Source organism: Rana temporaria, chromosome 8 (assembly GCF_905171775.1).
Source record: "Rana temporaria chromosome 8, aRanTem1.1, whole genome shotgun sequence".
NCBI lineage: Eukaryota > Metazoa > Chordata > Amphibia > Anura > Ranidae > Rana > Rana temporaria.
The window spans coordinates 116144351-116164405 of record NC_053496.1 but is presented as its reverse complement, the minus strand read 5'-3'; the positions used below and the strand labels follow the sequence as shown (position 1 = coordinate 116164405).

Here is a 20055-nt window from a genome sequence, read left to right as displayed (position 1 = left end):
GAGGTGGGCAGAAAGGAGCGGCTGCCCTGGGTGCAGCGTGTATTGTAGGGATGATCCTAAACCTGTGCACCTGAAGTGGAGTTACCAGTAATCAACTACTAATCAACTACTACATTGGAGGTTTTCAAAGTCAGAGCGGTGCATTTTGTGTGTTTGCAGTGTATTGTAAGGATGGGGGTGCCCCAAGTTCATTCTACTATAAGGCTGACAGGAGTAGTGACAGCGACATTACTACTTCTGTCATCAAGGAGAGAGACGGTGCAGGTTGTGCTATCTCTCCTCCCTCCTCCTCTCACATAATGAAGGGGGTGTGCAATCTTTGCACTAGATGATATTGTCCCGGGAACTGCCCGCAAAGGAAGAGTGTGGATTCACAGTGCTGCAGCCTGCGTGGTAATGCACACACATAGGCCCATATCATTTAAATTTTCCTTTCCAACTCCATAGGTATGCATAGGTGTGATAAAAGATTAGGATTTCGACTTCTAATGCATCCTCATGCAGAAAAATGCACAAAATGGACAAGTGTGACTATACAATTTTTTTTACTAAAGAATACACATGAATAAGTAACAAAATTATATTATTTAGTAAAACTGTTCAATTTTGCCCTACAAATGCTTAAAACAACAAATACAACCAAAAATGACCAATAGATCAACTATGAGAATATATATATATATAATAGTACGGTGCAAAAGTCTTAGGTTAGTGTTAATCAATTTACAAAATGCAAATCAATATTTGAATTTAGGGCTCTGTGGGGGCCAAACCACAGTGATGTGATCACCACTTTATCAGCCTACATTCACACAAATCTGTGGTTAGTTCTCCAAGATGTTTGGAACAACCTACCTGCTAAGTTCCTTCAAAAACTGTGTGCACAAATGCTGTGGGGTTGATTTACTAAAACTGGAGTGCAAAATCTGTGTGGTAGCCAATCAGCTTCTAACTTCAGCTTGTTCAATTAAGCTCTGACAAATAAAAAATCTGGAAGCTGATTGGTTTCTATGCAGAGAGTCAACAAATTTTGCATTTTCCAGTTTTCGTAAATCAACCCCTGTGTGTACCTATAAGAATTTATGCTGGTTTGAAGCCAAAGGGTAGTCACACCAAATATTGATTTGATTTGAATTTCTCTTCTGTTCATTTACTTTTAATTTTGTTAATAGCTAAAAATAAACTATTAACACCTCTATTTCTGAAAGTATACTTAATTTACAGCATATTCACACCTGCCTAAACGTTTGCACAGTACTGTATATATATATTAAATGTAGCAATATGGACTACAAGCATACAGCACCGTATCTTCTAGCATTTTAAAGTATAGCTTATCCCTCTAGTGATCAATGTATTCAGGGACATCATATATGTGTGCCAAATAAAAGAATTGTGGGAGGAATAGTCCTCACGTCTAATAATTGCTTGGAACGATTGTGTACCAGGACTGCATATCCCAGGGATCCACTACATCCAGATGGATTACAGTTAACAAGCTCCGACTAGCCAGTTATGAACATCAGATCTGCAACGTGGACTTTATTGCCATTACTTATACAAAGGCCCCTATATTACTCTTCTCTATACCTGCTCTCCCTTTCTAGGATAGCATGTAGGCTGGCGAGTTCCATCTTTTACAGTGTGGCAGTATAAGCAGTTAGCTGAAATGTAAAACAATAAGACCCAAATAATTTAGACAACATTGGCTGCTTGAGGCCAAACGAGTGTCACTAATTAGGTCAGGGGAAGAGGGAAAGGGATTTTGGTGGGGACTTTTCACGGCACTGGTTGGAAACGGTATGGTAAAAAGTAACAATGTTTATTTAACATAAAACAAATATCATAAAACAACATTTAGGGACAGGCCCCCCATTGCACATCAGAAAGCCAAAAACAAACTGTGTCTGAATGTAAGGAGTCGATGACCTCGACCGGTTTCGCGGTAGTTTACCGCTTCTTCAGGAGGAGATTTTCTACGAAATATGCATAAAACATATAAATATACAAGCAAATTATACAATAGATGTAAACATTATGTAGAAAGATCCAGGCAGCACGCTATATAATGGAGCAGAGAACTCACCCAGACTGGTCATATGATCAAGCTCGGAGCCCGGTTTAAGCCTTCTTTGGCGCATGGAGGGGGATTTTTATTTAGGACGGACGGGCTCTATTGAAGTGAGGAATAAAATTGATAAAGCATATGCAAAAGGATGATCAGTTAATTAATGGGGTGTGGGTCACCAGTAAGTGAATAAGGGGAAGTGTATCTGAGTGACAGGAAGTGAGGAGAATAAGGGGAGGGGAGGGGAGGGGGAAAGGGGGGGGAGAGGGGTGGAGGGGGGGAGGAGAAAAAAGGGGGAAACAAAGGGGAGTGACAGTCAGATATGGTGTGAATGGGTGGGGGGGAGGGACTAGAAGGAAGAGAGAGGAGAAGGGAGATGGATGGGGTGAAGGTAGGGCAAGAAGGAAAAAGAGGGGGATTAAGAAAAGGGGGGGAGGGAAGGAAGGGAGGGGGGGAAGTAAAGGGGGGGAAAAGGAGGTATTATGGGGGAGGAGCACTAGGTAAAGGGGAGAAAAAAGAAAATACATTTAAGATAAGGCTAGATTAGAGAAGGGTTAAGGGTTGAGAAGGGAGGGAAGAAGAGGGAAAGTGGGGGGAGGGAGGGGGGCAGAAGGGAGGGGGGAGGGGAGGGGAAGGAAAAGGGGGGGGGAGGGGAAGGAAGAGGGAGAGTGGGGGGAGGGAGGGGGGGAGGGGAGGGAAAAGGGGGGGAGGGCAAGGAGTGGGTAGTATAAAACAAGAGGGGGGAGGGTGAGGGGGAGGGGGCGGGGAGTGTCAGTGATGGAGTGATGGGGGGTGGTTGTGAAATAGCAAGGGTAGGTGTAAGAGGTGTGGGGGGGGGGAAAGCAAAAAAGGGGGGAGGGGGGAGGTAGTGCGTGAGGAAAGGGGGGGGGAAAGGGGCAGTTGTGAAGTGATGGAGAGTGATTGTGAAATAACAAGGGTGGAAGTAGAAAGTGGGGTGTCTGGGAAGGTGGAGGGGGTATCCAGGAAAACCAGGGATAAGAGAAACCAGTCACCAGACAAACAATAAGGAGACCCAAATGGGTCCTTACCATTGCTGTGATGGAAATACGCAAATTACTGGGGCACAGAGGGACAGTTACTTTCGGCCATGTATATGTATATATGTATATGTATATGTATATGTTTATAAGGCTTAAACCGGGCTCCGAGCTTGATCATATGACCAGTCTGGGTGAGTTCTCTGCTCCATTATATAGCGTGCTGCCTGGATCTTTCTACATAATGTTTACATCTATTGTATAATTTGCTTGTATATTTATATGTTTTATGCATATTTCGTAGAAAATCTCCTCCTGAAGAAGGGGTAAACTACCGCGAAACCGGTCGAGGTCATCGACTCCTTACATTCAGACACAGTTTGTTTTTGGCTTTCTGATGTGCAATGGGGGGCCTGTCCCTAAATGTTGTTTTATGATATTTGTTTTATGTTAAATAAACATTGTTACTTTTTACCATATCGTTTCCAACCAGTGCCGTGAAAAGTCCCCACCAAAATCCCTTTCCCTCTTCCCCTGACCTAATTAGTGACACTCGTTTGGCCTCAAGCAGCCAATGTTGTCTAAATTATTTGGGTCTTATTGTTTTACATACTAAATGGGATGTAGGCACCTGTTTACTCTTCATACTTTTACTTTAAAAGAGGCCATACTCACCCTTTTCTTCAATCATCAATTGGGTGGATAACACACCCGCTTCTCTTAAGCAGGGTCCTCTCCTCTCCCCATTCCCATCCCCCCACCCCGGATTAGGACCCTGCCTACCCCTTGAGTGCCTCTAACTCTAATTACTATACCCTATCACTCCCTAAGTGATTGCTTAGTTGCATTATTGAGCTCCCTGTTCCGTTACTGAAACTGGGTTCTGTATATTCCTATGATGGAGGTTCTCGGCACTGATTGGTCTGGTTTCATGTCAACTATTCAGACATCCTGCCTCAATACTCACCAATTTGAGGATGATTTAAAAATGTACTTTTTGAAAATGTATGCTTTCCTTAAACGGAAATCACATCTGTATTGGCACATAGAATTCTTTAGACGATACTTATTGGAAAATATCTGCCCTATTGGGTTACGGGTACAAATATTCCCTACCATCAAAGACCCTGCACCTGTATTTAAAAAGAATTGGGAAAAGGTCTTATTGAATTGTAGCATTGAGCTAATGAAAACTTTAGTGGCACAATATATTCAAGATATGACAACCTTGGATAAAGAAATTGAAGGTACCAACACACAATTTCTACACTTGAATGGCAATCAAGTTTTCGCCGACAAGTGGAAGGAATTAAAACTCCGTTTAGAAACCCTAAACAAAGAAATTATCTGTAAAAAACAGACCAAGTTTAACAAAGATAAAGTTGCGTATACCGAGGGATTTGCCTATAAATGGTCTTCAGGCCTAAACGGTAGGAGAAATCCTAACCGTAATAGACACCCCGGTAATCCCAACACTGAAGTTGAGTCCGATTCATCAATTTCTTCAATGGCCTCCCAAAATAGTGGCACACGATTCCCGAGTACACCAGGGACCCAATCTTCTCTTAAGAGATTAAGATATGGCGGAGTCACCCCTCCCCAGCCACCCCTAACTAAAAAAGATAAAAAAGACAAAAAGCTCTCAAAAGCATTCAGAAACGTGTGCCCACAGCAGGCGACTTAGTTGACACCAACCTACCCGCAGACAATTTGGCAATATCTACGTCATTACATGGTGCTATCCCTAAAGTACTGAACACTACCCTGATGACCAATAGATACACAAAAATCAGTGATGAGACCATTTTTTTTAGACCTAAAGAAACAACAACAAGGAAATTTAGATACCTTTGTCCTCAAACCCACTCAAACCTTACCACCCCCACTGCAACCCACTCCTCTCAAAACAACCAACTGAACATTATAAACCTCACTCCCTATGCACTTTCTGAGGATCAGTCCTCAGTCCTACAATTGGGGTTGGGCTTTTGCCCTCTTGACCCCCTTAAAGTAACACACACGATCAAAGATCTTTACCTTTTTGCTCGAAATTTGACTTACAAATTCATTTTTGATAATGATCGATCTCGTGTAGGATTGGAGCGTGAGCTCGCGGAGCGCACCAAGCAATTCACAGTGGCTGAGTTCCGTGCGCTCCGCGACCTCATGCTCCTCTATGACGAGAGTAATCCTGAACCTACCGAGCCTTCATTGGCTCCAGACTCCAGTCCACTCCATGAGCCTCCATCTTTGTGTCCCCCTCCTCTCCCTCCCCCCCCCTCCCCCCAAACCCTTCCGCCTCCCCTCCAGGAGGTTCCCCGATTTAATGACCTGCCCTTCAATCTGGTCTTTCGTACAAGCCACAATACGTGACCTGAAGCGACAGGAATGGCAAAAGATTGCTCCAAACTTAACAAACAACCAAACTAAAGCCCTCAAAATGTTACAAAAGAACCCTGAAATCGTGATTAAACAATCGGATAAGGGGGGGAATATAGTTCTGATGACACATTTGTTCTACCAGGACATGTGCCTATCTATACTCAATAATCATCATTGGTATTGTCGTATTTCCCCTACTTTAATTGCTTCTTTTTCCTTTGAATTAAAGACAATATGCACTGAGGCCTATTACAAAGGCCTAATAGACAAGGACACCCTTGAATACCTCATTCCGAAGTGCCCTCGTCTTCCTACCTTTTATGCTCTCCCTAAAACCCACAAAAATCTACAGAAGCCCCCTGGGCGACCGATCGTCTCAGGTATTGGCTCACTCACAGATCACGCTAGCAAATTTGTCGATGCTTTCCTGATGCCACATGTTACCAGTCTTCCGTCTTTCATCAGAGACACGTCGGATCTGTTGAAACACATTGAGGGGACCCAAGTCCCTCCTGACGCCCTGCTCGTGGCCTTGGATGTAGAGGCTCTTTACTCGAGCTTCCTCCACGAGCAGGGTGTCAGGATGGCTGGCTTCTTCCTCTATGAACAGGAAAACACCTCCTGGCCCCTGGTGGACTTTGTTTTACAGTTGTTATTATTTATTTTGACAAAAAATTACTTTACCTTTAACAACGAACTGTTTCTACAAACCCAGGGCGTGGCGATGGGCACCTCCTGTGCCCCAGCCTACGCAAACCTATACTTAGGTGCATGGGAACGTTTCCTCAATGCAAGCGAAATGTATAGCAGATTTATGGATAAGATATTATTATGGTATCGATTCATAGACGACCTGTTCATTATTTGGACAGGTTCAAGTGAATCCCTACTTGAATTTGTACAGATGCTTAATGTTAATGAATTTAAAAATTTACGGTTGTGTTCGATAAGAGTCGGGTCCCCTTTTTGGACCTGACTGTCATCAAACAGGCCGACGGCACACTTTACACCGATCTCTACAGAATGCCCACAGCGGGAAACACCCTACTGTACGCTTCTAGTGCCCATCCAAAACCCCTCATTCGAAGCATCCCTTTTGCCCAATATTTGCGGCTACGCAGAAACTGTACATTGTCAACAGATTTCAAGAGACAAGCAGACGAACTACGAGATCGTCTCCTCGCCCGTGGATATACCCACACCAATTTAAAGAAGGCCTACAACAGGGCATGCCTCCGATCCAGGCACTCCTTGTTGTATGATCCTTCTAAAAATACAAAAAAACTTACCCATGAGTCAGTACGATTTATTACAACATACTCAGCTCACCACAATGAACAACATATTGCAAACCAATTGGCATATTATTGCCGAGGACAACACTCAAATATGTTAAACAACAACCTGAGATGGTGTTTCGTCGAGCCAGTTCATTGCGGGATCGATTGACTCAGAGCCATTACACCACAGAACATATGGCCCACACATCACCCGAGGCACCTATAAATGTGGCATTTGCCCAAGATGCCCTTGGGTGATGGAGGGGGAACATTTTTTATTACCTAATGGTGAAGACTTTTACCCCCCCTTCTCTGCCAATTGTGGCACGAAGGGCATTATCTATCTTATGATCTGTATCTGTGGAGCCTTTTACATAGGTAAGACATTCAGAGAATTTCGGCAACGTATGGGTGACCACCTATATGATTCAGATGTAGGCAAATTAACAACAGTAGGGCGCCATGTCGGATTATACCACCGATATGACCTCTCTGTTATACATTTTATTATTTTGGAAGTAATCCCCCAAACTCCACGGGGGGGGAGATTGGAACAGGGCCATTCTACAGAAAGAATGCCTGTGGATCGAGCATCTTAATGCTACGATATTCCCAGGATTGAATGAAGTGAACTCATACAAACCATTTTTGCGTTAACATTAACATTTTCTAAGAGGATGGTCCTGTTCCAGTTCCCCGCTCCCCCAATCCTCCTTTTTTCCCCTCCCTTGTACTGTTTTTCTTTCCCATCTCCCAACTGATATATTTTTATAAATAGGTTGCAACCACGACCTAATATGCAGGCTTCTTTTTAGCCCCAACACATATATGGATATCAGAAGAGACCTGCTTCATGTAATCTTTGTCCCCCGTTTTGGTTCTTTAAAACTCTGAGCTCTTATGAAGCAACCTAGGCACTATGATGGGGAAAACCCCCTCAATTTATATGTATTGAGTATTCATTATTCTTATTGCTGTAATTGCCAATATAAATGTCTTCTGTATATTTGTTTTCCTTTTTTTCCCATAAGCAGCACGCTTTTGGAGCTCAGCCACTTTGATTGGCTGATCGAGCCCCATGCCTGGCCTCCCCCTTCGGTATTGGCGCATGGAGTGTCATCCCCAGCAGAGAGCACCAATCGCGGCTCTCTGTTTGCAGCCTATGACCCGGCGTCACGCCATTGGGTCTGTGGTTGCACACCCATGCACTCACGTGCAAGGGTTGGTGGGACGTTGGACGGCGGCGGCGTCGCAATTCGATGACGTCACACGCCGTCCAGGGATGCTTACAAAAACTGCTGACATAGCCGTCTTTGTGAGTTAGCATGGACGCTCTCCCTGGGGACACACGCCGACGATTACTAGCCACGGTAAGTGAGATTGTTGCTGAACTATTTGGCCTCTCCCTCCCTTGCCCTGTTATCTGATAAGATGGCTAATTTCTTCCCTGACTTCCTCAGCTGGATCCAGTGCCTAATACTGCCCTTACCCTGGCAATACAGCACAACATATACATGGCCGAAAGTAACTGTCCCTCTGTGCCCCAGTAATTTGCGTATTTCCATTACAGCAATGGTAAGGACCCATTTGGGCCTCCTTATTGTTTGTCTGGTGACTGGTTTCTCTTATCCCTGGTTTTCCTGGATACCCCCTCCACCTTCCCAGACACCCCACTTTCTACTTCCACCCTTGTTATTTCACAATCACTCTCCATCACTTCACAACTGCCCCTTCCCCCCCCTTTCCTCACGCACTACCTCCCCCCTCCCCCTTTTTTGCTTTCCCCCCCCACACCTCTTACACCTACCCTTGCTATTTCACAACCACCCCCCCATCACTCCATCACTGACACAACCCCGCCCCCTCACCCTCCCCCCCTCTTGTTTTATACTACCCACTCCTTGCCCTCCCCCCCTTTTCCCTCCCCTCCCCTCCCCCCCTCCCCAGGTCATGGCCGTGCAGATGAGCAGGTAATTTCTAAGCAGTCCCCTAGGGGGCCGTGATACATTTGTATACATACCCAGCAAAGGCCATCAATGCAACAATAGAATAGGGGGCCCAAGAAATCACATAAAGAAGGATGACAATGAGTGCAATCTTTGCCATCTTCCACTCAGTCTTCATTTTCTGATACTGTTTCTGAGATTCCTTGTTGTGGTCAGCTCCGATTTTATGAACAGCCCTGTTAAAGACAAATGCAGAATTTATTTAATTTAATATTACATGCACAAAAAAGCAGAAGTGTGTGTCTGAAGTCGCTGTCTTAAGCTTAGTATTTCTTGACCCCTACAGTTTACAGAAGAAAAGGAGGCAGGAAAAAAGTGATCGGTAAACGTTCTTAATGTCTGTTTCTGTGCACTCGCTGTTTTATTGTGATTGTCAACCCCACATGTTTTTAGCAGTAAGTAACAATTTGAGTGATTTTCTATTTTTGTATTGTAGTAATAGATAGTTTGGAACACACAGAACCAGGACATTACGAGTGAAAACCTAATTTCCTGTTACAGCTGTAAAATGTCTGGAATGTTTTTCACTTTACACATTTAGAATGATATGTTGAGTTTTAACTTGTGTTCTGCCATAAGCATTGTTATGACTTCCCACATCATTGTGTACTGTAACTTGTCTGACTCCCATAAGATACTAGTTAGCAAGGATCCACTGGGGTAACTTAGGTCTTGTATGGATTCAAAGATGCATCCAGTGCTAATTTTCTATCTCCTGTCCAATGCAGTCCCTCTGGGGGACCACGAGATAAAGCATACAAAATGAATAAATTCTGCACCATCACAACTGGAAAAACTCTACAAGGAATTTTCATTTTGTGATAAAATAATGCAAAGAAAATGCCCCCTGTCATTACAGACTGAAAAGCGCGAATCGTCTCTCACCAAACTTTTACTTAACACGCAGTAACATGAGATTAGCAAAAGCAGCCCCAAGGGTGGCACCAGTCAAATCAAACTTCCCCTTTATAGTGCCGCCGTACGTGTTGTACGTCACCGCGTTTGAGAACAACGAGATTTTGTCTTGACAGTGTGTATGCAAAGAAAACTTGTAAAGATTCTCGACAAGCCTAACAAGGAAGTCGTCGAGGAAAACGATGTTTAATTTACGACGAGTTCCTCGATCGTGTGTATGAGGCCATAGTGAATAGCTAATTGTTAAGGAGCAAGCCGGGAAGCCGGCCACGGCGTCCTTAACAACTGAAGAGTCATCAGCTGCGCCTGCTCAGTCAGCTCTACACGGCTCCTAGTCTGTGCGCAGGCGCCGTATAGCGCCGTATAGAGCCGAGTCTCAGCTATTTTTGGAACGCGTGACGCGCCTTATCCGCACGTCAATCATCTACGCCTCTTCATAGGATCGCCTATTTCCCGCGAGAGTGAGAATAGAACTATAAAACGGTATGTACAGTGAAAAAAAAAAATACCAGCATACTGTACATGTCGTTAGTATGCTGGATGTAATGGTGTATAATTGTTTTAGGGTGAACCTCCACTTTAAGCGGTTGAGGAGCATGTGCCGGGCAACCTTTTTGTCACCTACATGCATGCTCACATCAGAACTCCTCTATTTTGCGCTTCTCAATCCCAGACCATTTCCAGGAATCGTTTGCTCTTACCCCATCTCCCTAGTGTCAATAAATGTATCCTATAGATTTATAAAGCTCTAAACCCAGTGAAGAACAATGAAGGGCTGCAACACAGTCTGTGCTTGCTAGTAACTTAGGTGATTCTCTATGAAGCAAATTGTATTTACTGTAAAGCCTCGTACACACGACCGAGGAACTCGACGGGCGAAACACATCGTTTTCCTCGTCGAGTTCCTTGTTAGGCTGTCGAAGGAACTCGACAAGGCAAGTTTCTCCATTCCCGTCGAGGAAAAAGAAGACATGCTCTCTTTTTGGCTCGACAGGATCCTCAACAGTTTCTTCGTCAAAAAATGTACACACGACCGGTTTCCTCTGCAAAAAAAAAAATCCCAGCAAGTTTCTTGCTGGTTTTTGCCGAGAAACTCGGTCGTGTGTACGAGGCCTGACTGATGGTTATTGCACCCAAATTATAACATTTTTATATTTTTTTTAATGGTGAAAAAAGTTGTCGTTAAGGGTCATAGACACTATGTGGGTGCTGGATGCAACTATAAAGAACAAAGTATCTAGGAAGGATTCAGAAGTCGAAATGTCTAGGTGTATCAACACCTGCTTTTGAGATTGATATATGGGAGCTATGTGCTTTATGTTAGTTGCACACAGCTGCACATGTACTGAGGCATAGGGTGCTGAAAACATTTCAACCTTGGTTTGAGTATTAAACGTATATCTTCTAGCTCACAGAGCACAGCGGGTTCCCAGATGGCTTATGTATTTCAGAAGACAGGAGGATCGAGCAGTGAGGAGTTCACATTTCATAGCTGATAATTCTTTAGCTCTATATAATGGTTTTGTTTTACCTACTGTACATGTGTTAAGTCAATCACCTGTTAGTGTTCTTGATGGCCTTAAAAATAAAGATGTAGCAATAGATTATAACAAAAAGGGGGATGAAGAAGACAAAGCAGAAGAGGAGCATGGTGTAGGCTCTAACAGAGGGTGTGAAGGTCACGTAGTCCCAGCTGCAAGATGTCAGGAGGCCTTCAGGCACATAAGCACCTAGAAAAGAGAAAATACATATTATATAGAAAGCTTTCTGTTGTTGCTGTGAAATGTATAGAACACTTAAAGGGGTTGTAAAGGTATTTTTTTTTTCCTAAATAGCTTCCTTTACCTTAGTGCAGTCCTCCTTCACTTACCTCATCCTTCGATTTTGCTTCTAAATGTCCTTATTTCTTCTGAGAAATCCTCACTTCCTGTTCTTCTGTCTGTAACTACACACAGTAATGCAAGGCTTTCTCCCTGGTGTGGCGTGTCATGCTTGTCCCCTCCCTTGCACTACAGAGTCAGAGTCAGGACGCCCAGTAACACACAGCTCCTTTCTCTATCTGCAATGTAGAGAGCGTCCTGACTCTCCTGTAGTCGAAGGGAGGGGGCGAGCAAGACACTCCACACCAGGGAGAACGCCTCGCATTACTGTGTGGATTTACAGACAGAAGAACAGGAAGTGAGGATTTCTCAGAAGAAATAAGGACATTTAAAAGCAAAATGGAAGGATGAGGTAAGAGAAGGAGGACTGCACTAAGGTAAAGGAAGCTATTTAGGAAAAAAAAAATGGTACCTTTACAACCCCTTTAAACTGGCTATACACTAGTAGATTTTTGAATGAGAATTGCACTAACATTCATATGAACATTATTTGAAGATTCTCAGCACACCTAAAGCCGCGTACACACGATCTTAATTTCCGATGGAATAAAATCAGATGGAATTTTCCGATATAGCTGACTTCCATCAGTCTTGCATACACACTGTCAGACTAAATTCCGACCGTCCAAAACGCGGTGACGTAAAACACTACGAAGAGCCGAGAAAAATGGATTTCAATGCTTCTGAGCGTTCGTCGACTTGATTCAGAGCATGCTTGGGTTTTTTCTCCGTCGGAGTTGTACACAGACAATAGGAATTTCCTTTTGTTTGTTTTTTTAAGGAACATGTTCTATTTCTGGACTTTTTTCATCGGAAATTCTGATCGTGTGAACGCGGCATTACATGACTTGTTGCATGTCCTTCAAAAGCACTTCGATATTTTGTTTACTTTTAACTTTTCATTTTGGAATGAATCGATTTAACAAACAAAAAAGGCGTACGCTGTGTGAAATACGTTTGAGAGAAAATTTCCATCCTGCTCCTTCAAATTTTCTCTTCACTAAAGTTGAAAATTAACATTGATTTGACCCAACTAATGGTTAGAAAATCAAGCAAACATTCCTAAAACAAAACGTTTCCTACAGAATTCTACTAGAATATTGGCAGCTTTAAACTGTGTAATCAACTAAATAAATGACGGGTTTACAACCAAAATTGCGAAAATTTTGACAAACAATAGAAAACGAAAACTCATTTAAAGTACAAACACTAACAATGAACTTCTCTGATTTGCTTCTTTGTCTTGTTATTCTAAGACACCGTGGGGTTGATTTAGTAAAACTGGAGAGTGCAAAATCTGGTGCAGCTCTGCATGGTATCCAATCAGCTTCTATTTTCAGCTTGTTTAACCACTTTCTGCCCGGGCTATAGCAGAATGACGGTGGGGCGGTGGTTCAGTTATCCTGACTGGGCGTCATATGACGTCCAGTAGGATAATCGTGGCGGTCGGTGGTACGGCGTGTCAGTCTGACACACCGCTACACCGATCTCGGTAAAGACCCTTCGATGGATGATTAGCCGTGTCCAATCTGACAGACGCGAGTAGAGGAGAGCCGATCGGCTGCTCTCCTGACAGGGGGGGTCTTTGCTGATTGTTATAAGCGCAGCCCCTCCTCGGATGCCCACCCAAGACCACCAGGATACCGCCAGGACCACCAGGGATGGCCATCACACTGGACCACCAGGTATGCCACCCTAGACCACCAGGGAAATGCCAATCAGTGCCCAGGCAGCAGCAAATCAGTGCCCATCCCCAATGCCTGCCAGTGTCATCAGTGATGCCTATATGTGCCATCTATCAGTGCCACATATCAGTGCCCAGCAGTGCCGCCTATCAGTGCGACTCATAAGTACCCATCAGTGCAGCCTTTCACTGCCCATCAGTGTTGCCTATCGGTGCCCATCAGTGCCCACCAGTGCCACCCATGAGTGCCGCCTATCAATGTCCATCAGTGCTGCATATCAGTGCCACCCATCAGTGCCACCTACTAGTGCTTATCAGTGCCACCTCATTGGTGCCACCTCATCGGTGCCGCCTTATCAGTGCCCATCAGTGAAAGAGAAAACATACTTATTTACAGAAAAAAAAATCCAAATTTTTGGTCTTTTTTTATTAGTTTAGCAAAAAATAAAAACCGCAGAGGTGATTCTGTTTGCGTATAGTGTAGCATGACCGCGCAATTGTCATTTAAACAGTGATAGTGCTGAAAGCTGAAAATTGTCTTGAGCACGAAGGGGATGCAAGTGCCTGGTATTAAAGTGGTTAATTAAGCTTTGACCCAAAAAAAAAAAAAATTAACTGATTGGTTTCTATGCAGAGCTTCACCAATTTTTGTATTCGGTTTTAGTAAATCAACCCCCAAGTGTGTTATCGACAAGATCATATACAAATTAAGGAAATTATATACAGTACTTGGTTTAAATACGTAATTAAATAATTTTTTTGGTTAAACTATTATAGTGATTTCAGATATCGTAATAAATAAATGTAAGTAACATTTAATTTAAGTTTGTCCCCTTCCCCCTCAATAGTTTCAAACCAATGTAAGCATAATTAGTATATACATTCAACTTCTCATTTCTGCTTTTTTTTTAAATAACAAACATGTCATACTCACCTTCTCTGTGCAGTGGTTTTGCACAGAGCAGCCCTGACCCTCCTCTTCTTGGGTCCCCTGCCAGCTCCTGGCCCCTCCCTCCCTCCTGCAGAGTGCCCCCAGAGCAAGCAGCTTGCAATGGGGGCACCCAAGCAAGCTCATTCACACACAGATCCGTGGCTAGGCCCCACCCTTTCTCCTCATTGGCTCACTGACTGTGATTGACAGCAATGGGAGCCATTGCTCCCTCAGCCAATGAGGAGTGAGAGTCCCCAGAGAGCCGAGGCTGTCATGCGCATTGCTGGATTGTGATCGGCTCAGGTAAGTATTATGGGGGGGGGGGGGGGGGGGTGCTGCATGAAGGTAAAAAAACGCGAAACTTTACAATCACTTTAAGAGAGGCATTTGTTTGTATGGTTGGAGCTTTGGGCAAAAGTAATGCTCTACTTAGGTAATTTGGCCACCCATGATGTGCTGTCTAGCTGCATAGCACCAAGATGGTTACACTTTGTTAAGTCTAAAGTCCCAACTCCATGTCACTGTCTCTGTTCTTGGCTGCTGTGAACACGTGAACACCAGCACACAGTTGATGCCCACTTTGTGCTCTTTTCTGCATATAATTCTTCTCTTACACCATTCACGCATTTTAAATACCATTGACGTTGCAAGCCTGTTTTTGTTTTCAGCTAAGTTGTGGCACTGAAAACCAAATGCCAAAAAATACTTAATCTGATTAGTATATAGCTTTTGAGAAACATTAAATGTTTGCTTTTAAATGTCCCCCAGCAGTTGTACTGTACACACTAGCATAAACAACAATTTTAACCACTACACGCTTGCGCTATAAACAAAAGACGTCTACAGCGCAGCGCTCAATTGCCAGGAGGGTGTCCCTGCACCTCCTCCTGTTTACTAGTTCCCTGCATGCCGCCGCAGGCGCGCATTAGGGAAAAGCTGTGCCCCCTCGTCACGTGGGTGCCGATGCGCGTGCCTGGCAGCCGCGATGTACGCCAGGTGCCCGCGATCGCCATTTACAAAGCCAGGGACATGGATCTCTGTGTGTAAACACAGAGATCCACGTCCTGTCAGGGAGAGGAGACCGATGGTGTGTCCCTAGGGACACCGATCGGCCCCCTCCCCCAGTCAGTCCCCCCAGTAAGAATTACTTCCAGGGAACACATTTAACCCATTGATCGCCCCCTAGTGTTAACCCCTTCCCTGCCAGTCACATTTATACAGTAATCAGTGCATATTTATAGAACTGTTCGCTGAATGAATGTGAATGGTCCCAAAATAGTGTCAAAAGTGTCCCATCAGTCCTGACAAAAATTGCAAATAACCGCCATTACTAGTAAAAAAAAACCAAAAAAACATAAATCTATCCCCTATTTTGTGTGGCGCTATAACTTTTGCGCTAACCAATCACTATACGACTGCGATTTTTTTTTTTTACCAAAATATGTAGAAAAATATATATCGGCCTAAACTGAGAATTTTATTATTTTTTTTTTTTAATTGGGATTTTTTTTATATTATAGTAAAAAATATTGTGTTTTTTTTTAAATTGTCAGTCTTTTTTTGTTTATAGAGCAAAAAATAAGAACCGCAGAGGTGATCAAATACCACCAAAAGAAAGCTCTATTTGTGAGAAAAAAAGGACGTCAATTTTGTTTGGGAGCCACGTCGCACGACCGCGCAATTGTCATTCAAATCGTGACAACGCTGAAAGTTTAAAATTGCCTGGGCAGGAAGGGGGTGAAAATGCCCGGTATTGGTTAATACCCCAAATAGAATGTTGTAGTTTTTTATATAATAAAGGTTATTTACCTGTTTTTTACATGTATATGCGTGTTGTTTAACAGTCACATGACCACACAGACTTATTCACACCCCCTCTTCTTCGACTTTGTTTATTATGCAGGCAGGCAATGTATGTGATATCATGTGCATTGCAGGGTAGTTAACGCCCTGTGGTTGACTGACGCATTGGGGTTGATTTACTAAAGGCAAAGTTCAGCTGCACCAGAGCTCAGTAAACGAGGTAAAGATTTACTTTTCAAAGAATACCCAATCACATGCAAGGAAAATTTAAAATAAATGTTTTTTTTGCTTGCACATGATTGGATGATGGAATTCAGCAGAGCTTCTGCTCATTTACTAAGCTCTGAAATAACTGCTCTTGCAGAGTGCACCTGCACTTTTTAAAGTGCATAGTCTATTTGCCTTTAGTAAATCAACCCCACTGACTGCAAGGTGGAAGGCATGCACCATGTTTGATGAGGGCAACTGCTGGGTTAAAATGTCAATAATGAAAATGGAACTTTATTTAATTCCTCCTATGAGAATGCATTAGGACTGCTCCTGATATCGCTATAAATCAGTAAAGAGGAGGAGCTGGACTGATGGGATGCTACTTATATATAATTATAACAAATAATAATATAATTATAATAAAAATTATTCAATAATGTAATCAACTCAAAATCACTGAAATTTGCTCAGTTGCAGAATTGTCGCTGTCATTACTTTTATTTTTTTATGACGAATTTCCCCACAAATCGCTATCGGACAATTCTGCAAGTGATTATAATTTATTATCGCTGTTTTCTAGCTGCTCTAAAACCATTTTTGACAAAAAGGGACACTTTTGGTTGCTATGGACAATCTACAGTTTGCAGGGAGAAAGAAACGTTTTTATTATATAAAAGTACATGTAGGACACTGGGCAGACCACTAGGGACAAGGGGGGTGTGTATTTTTTACATACAGTACTGTAATCAATAAGATTACAGTATACTGTATGTATTGTGTTTGTTTACCTTTTTGAATTTGGCGCCGTTCTCCGCTCCCGTGCGTCATAACGTCGCAGGGAACGGAGATCGGCGGCACACAGAGGCACTGTGTGAATCAAGCGAGGTCCCGCTCGCTCACACAGCGCAGTGGCATCGCTGGATCCAGGGACAAGGTAAGTAAACCAAGCCTGTGGATTCTGCGAGGCGAGCCCGAGTCTGAGCTTCCTGGGGTTACCGATCCTAGCAAAAAAATCTCACCCGAGTCAGACTCGGGAACACCGCTCAGAAGGTTAAGGTAAAAATATTTTACAACTTGCTGTGCCCCCACACCTCCCTAAATACTTACCTGGGTTCTTAATAAACCCAGCACTGTGTGGCATCTCTTCTCTCCTCTCGCCCTCTACTCACAGAGACTGAGGCAGCAATGGAAGCTATTGGCTTCTACTGTTGTCATTTAAATGCTGTGAGGAGGGAGCGAGTGTAGGGCTGAGCCAGGCTATGTGTGCGTCTATGGACACACACAGCCCAGCTCGGCCAGATACTGATAGAAGTCACAAGACTGCTATATACTGCTGATGAGAAAAGGTATTAAGCAGTTTCTATTTACAAAAATATCTGCATTTCCATGTTCTGTGTACTCTGGGAGACCAGATATAGTCAATGCAGGGTCCTGGGTTTAGTAACACTTTAACTTTTTCCTGTGAAGACTGGAAGTTCAGGGAAGCAGCACAGAGAGCAGGAGCCAGCAGAAATTACAATTTTAAACTGCTTGATAACAGATAGTTCACTGGGGAATGTTTATTTTGTTGTGCTTAATGTGTTAAGTGAAACATGCTCAGGGTTTTTTACTACTGTAGCACCCTCTAGTGTGTGCTACTAGAAGTGAGTGAAGGAAAAAGCATGTTCTGGCCCAGGGACAAACCTGAGTCACTGAATCTGGGCCAGAGTTATTAGAGGCCAGGGCTGGATGATTTATCCTGGCAGCTTTTTGGTGCCTCCCTTCGTTTTCTAGAATATCAGAGAATGTTCTGGAATTAGAGGGTTGAGGTGAGGAGAAGATGTCTTGAATATTTATGGGACCTCAGCCAATCTGCAGGAGTGGGCCTGCCAAGGGACTGGGAAATCCATAAATAGGATTGGGCCATATCAACAGGGGTCGGGTGTAAAATGGAGAAGCAGTGCTGAGGGAGGCTGTCGTGGCTGGGAGCTCTGGAAACCTGGGCTTGAAGGATACCACCATAGGAGACAGTTGGAGCAATTCATGCTGAAGAGTCAGCAGGAAGGAGCCAGCAGAGACAGTGAGTGGATCAGCATGATGCAGAGACAGGACAAGGGGAGAGGCTGTCAGCTGTAACAATGCTCTCTTGAAGACAGCGGTGTGCCAAGTCTTGCCCTGGGGAATCTCCCTGTGTGTGTGCCAGTCGGGCAAAACTGGTGCAGAGTCAGTTGAGAGGACTGGGAGGAAGAGCAGTCAGGGGTGGCTGGTGGCAGCCAGGTGGGCTAGCATTCTGCAGGCAAGTGGAACTGGGATCAGTGACCACAGGGAAGCAGGAGAGACACTATGCTGTTTACTACATTTGTACTACCTTTGTCAAACGACTGAGAGTTATTGGCTGCAATGGGCCTTTGCTGAACTAGCAATATACTGCTTGTTCCACCAGGAGTGAGCAGCAGGTGCTGTACAGAGGAACCAAGTTTGTGCAGGAGGAAGGAAGAAGAAGATCTGTGTAAATGAGGGAGTTATCCCTTTATCTGTGTTTGGACGTTTTCAATCCCATCATTTTCTTACCCCATCTAAGATGTCATCCTGATAAAACAACAAAACAACCAAAGGACTGATCTTCTGTATTGGAGTGAATGAAGGAAATGCTAAGTGACTGGCTGTGCAGCAGTGGGGAACCCAAACTCAGCAGCTCTTACAAGGGATGTGCTACGCTACTTTAATGCTGGTAGGTAAAGGGTTAGCCCTAACAGAACACTTCATAAGTTTATGAATGACGATCGCCAAATGACCTTTGGTATAGAATCTCATAATGACCATCAAGTGATTCAAGCATGATCTCCAGTCTTCTATTTGGCAAAGAATGGGAACACATAAAAATAGATTGCATTCACTTTTCTATTTTCAAGGCTTTTGCTTTCATTTATTGTTGCTCTGCTTTAGTTTATTAGCCAGTTGCTTTGTTAAATGATTAAGTGCTTTCTTATTTTCCATTTTTCTTAGGAGCCAATCTATACATTTGTTCTGAAAAGCTGTGGGTGAGGGTGAATATTATGTGCAGGTTTCCAGTTTGTATCCGGCAAAGTTTAATTTAAAGGGGTTGTAAAGGTAAAAAAATGTCCCCTAAATAGCTTCCTTTACCTTAGTGCAGTCCTCCTTAACTTACCTCATCCTTCCATTTTGCTTTTAAATGTCTTTATTTCTTCTGAGAAATCCTCACTTCCTGTTCTTCTGTCTGTAACTACACACCGTAATGCAAGGATTTCTCCCTGGTGTGGAGTGTCGTGCTCGTCCCCTCCCTTGGACTACAGGAGAGTCAGGACACTCTCTACGTTGCAGATAGAGAAAGGAACTGTGTTAGTTGGCGTCCTGACTCTCTTGTATTCCAGGAGAGGGGGCGAGCACAACACTCCACACCAGGGAGAAAGCCCCTTGCATCACTGTGTGGAGTTACAGACAGAAGAACAGGAAACAGTGGCGGCTGGTGCTCAAAATTTTGGGGGGGGGGGCGCAAAAAAAAATTGCAGCCTCACTGTGCCCATCAAATGCAGCCACTGTGCCATCAATTGTCACCACTGTGCCATGCCATCAAACGCAGCCACTGTGTCATCAATTGTCACCACTGTGCCATGCCATCAAACACAACCACTGTGCCATCAATTATCAGCAGCTACTGTGCCATGCCATCATCAATTCGCACCACTGTGTCATCAATTGTCACCACTGTGCCATGCCATCAAACACAACCACTGTGCCATCATTATCAGCAGCTACTGTGCCATGCCATCATCAATTCGCACCACTGTGCCATGCCATCAAACGCAGTCACTGTGCCATGCCATCAAACGCAGTCACTGTGCCATGCCATCAAACGCAGCCACTGTGCCATGTAGGGCTGCAACGGATCACAGGTGAT

General features: G+C 43.8%; 1 protein-coding gene across 2 annotated transcripts in view; it reads right to left on the bottom strand.

The window, feature by feature from the left end:
• OPN4 (opsin 4) overlaps positions 1–20055 on the bottom strand; it is a 120166-nt gene that overhangs the window by 33547 nt on the left and 66564 nt on the right. For both annotated transcript variants that reach the window (XM_040320519.1, XM_040320518.1), the window contains exons 5-6: positions 11208–11379; positions 8749–8910 (exon numbers count right to left, since the gene is read on the bottom strand). In XM_040320519.1, the coding sequence (XP_040176453.1) occupies positions 8749–8910; positions 11208–11379 (334 nt within the window). The remainder of the gene's footprint in view (positions 1–8748; positions 8911–11207; positions 11380–20055) is intronic.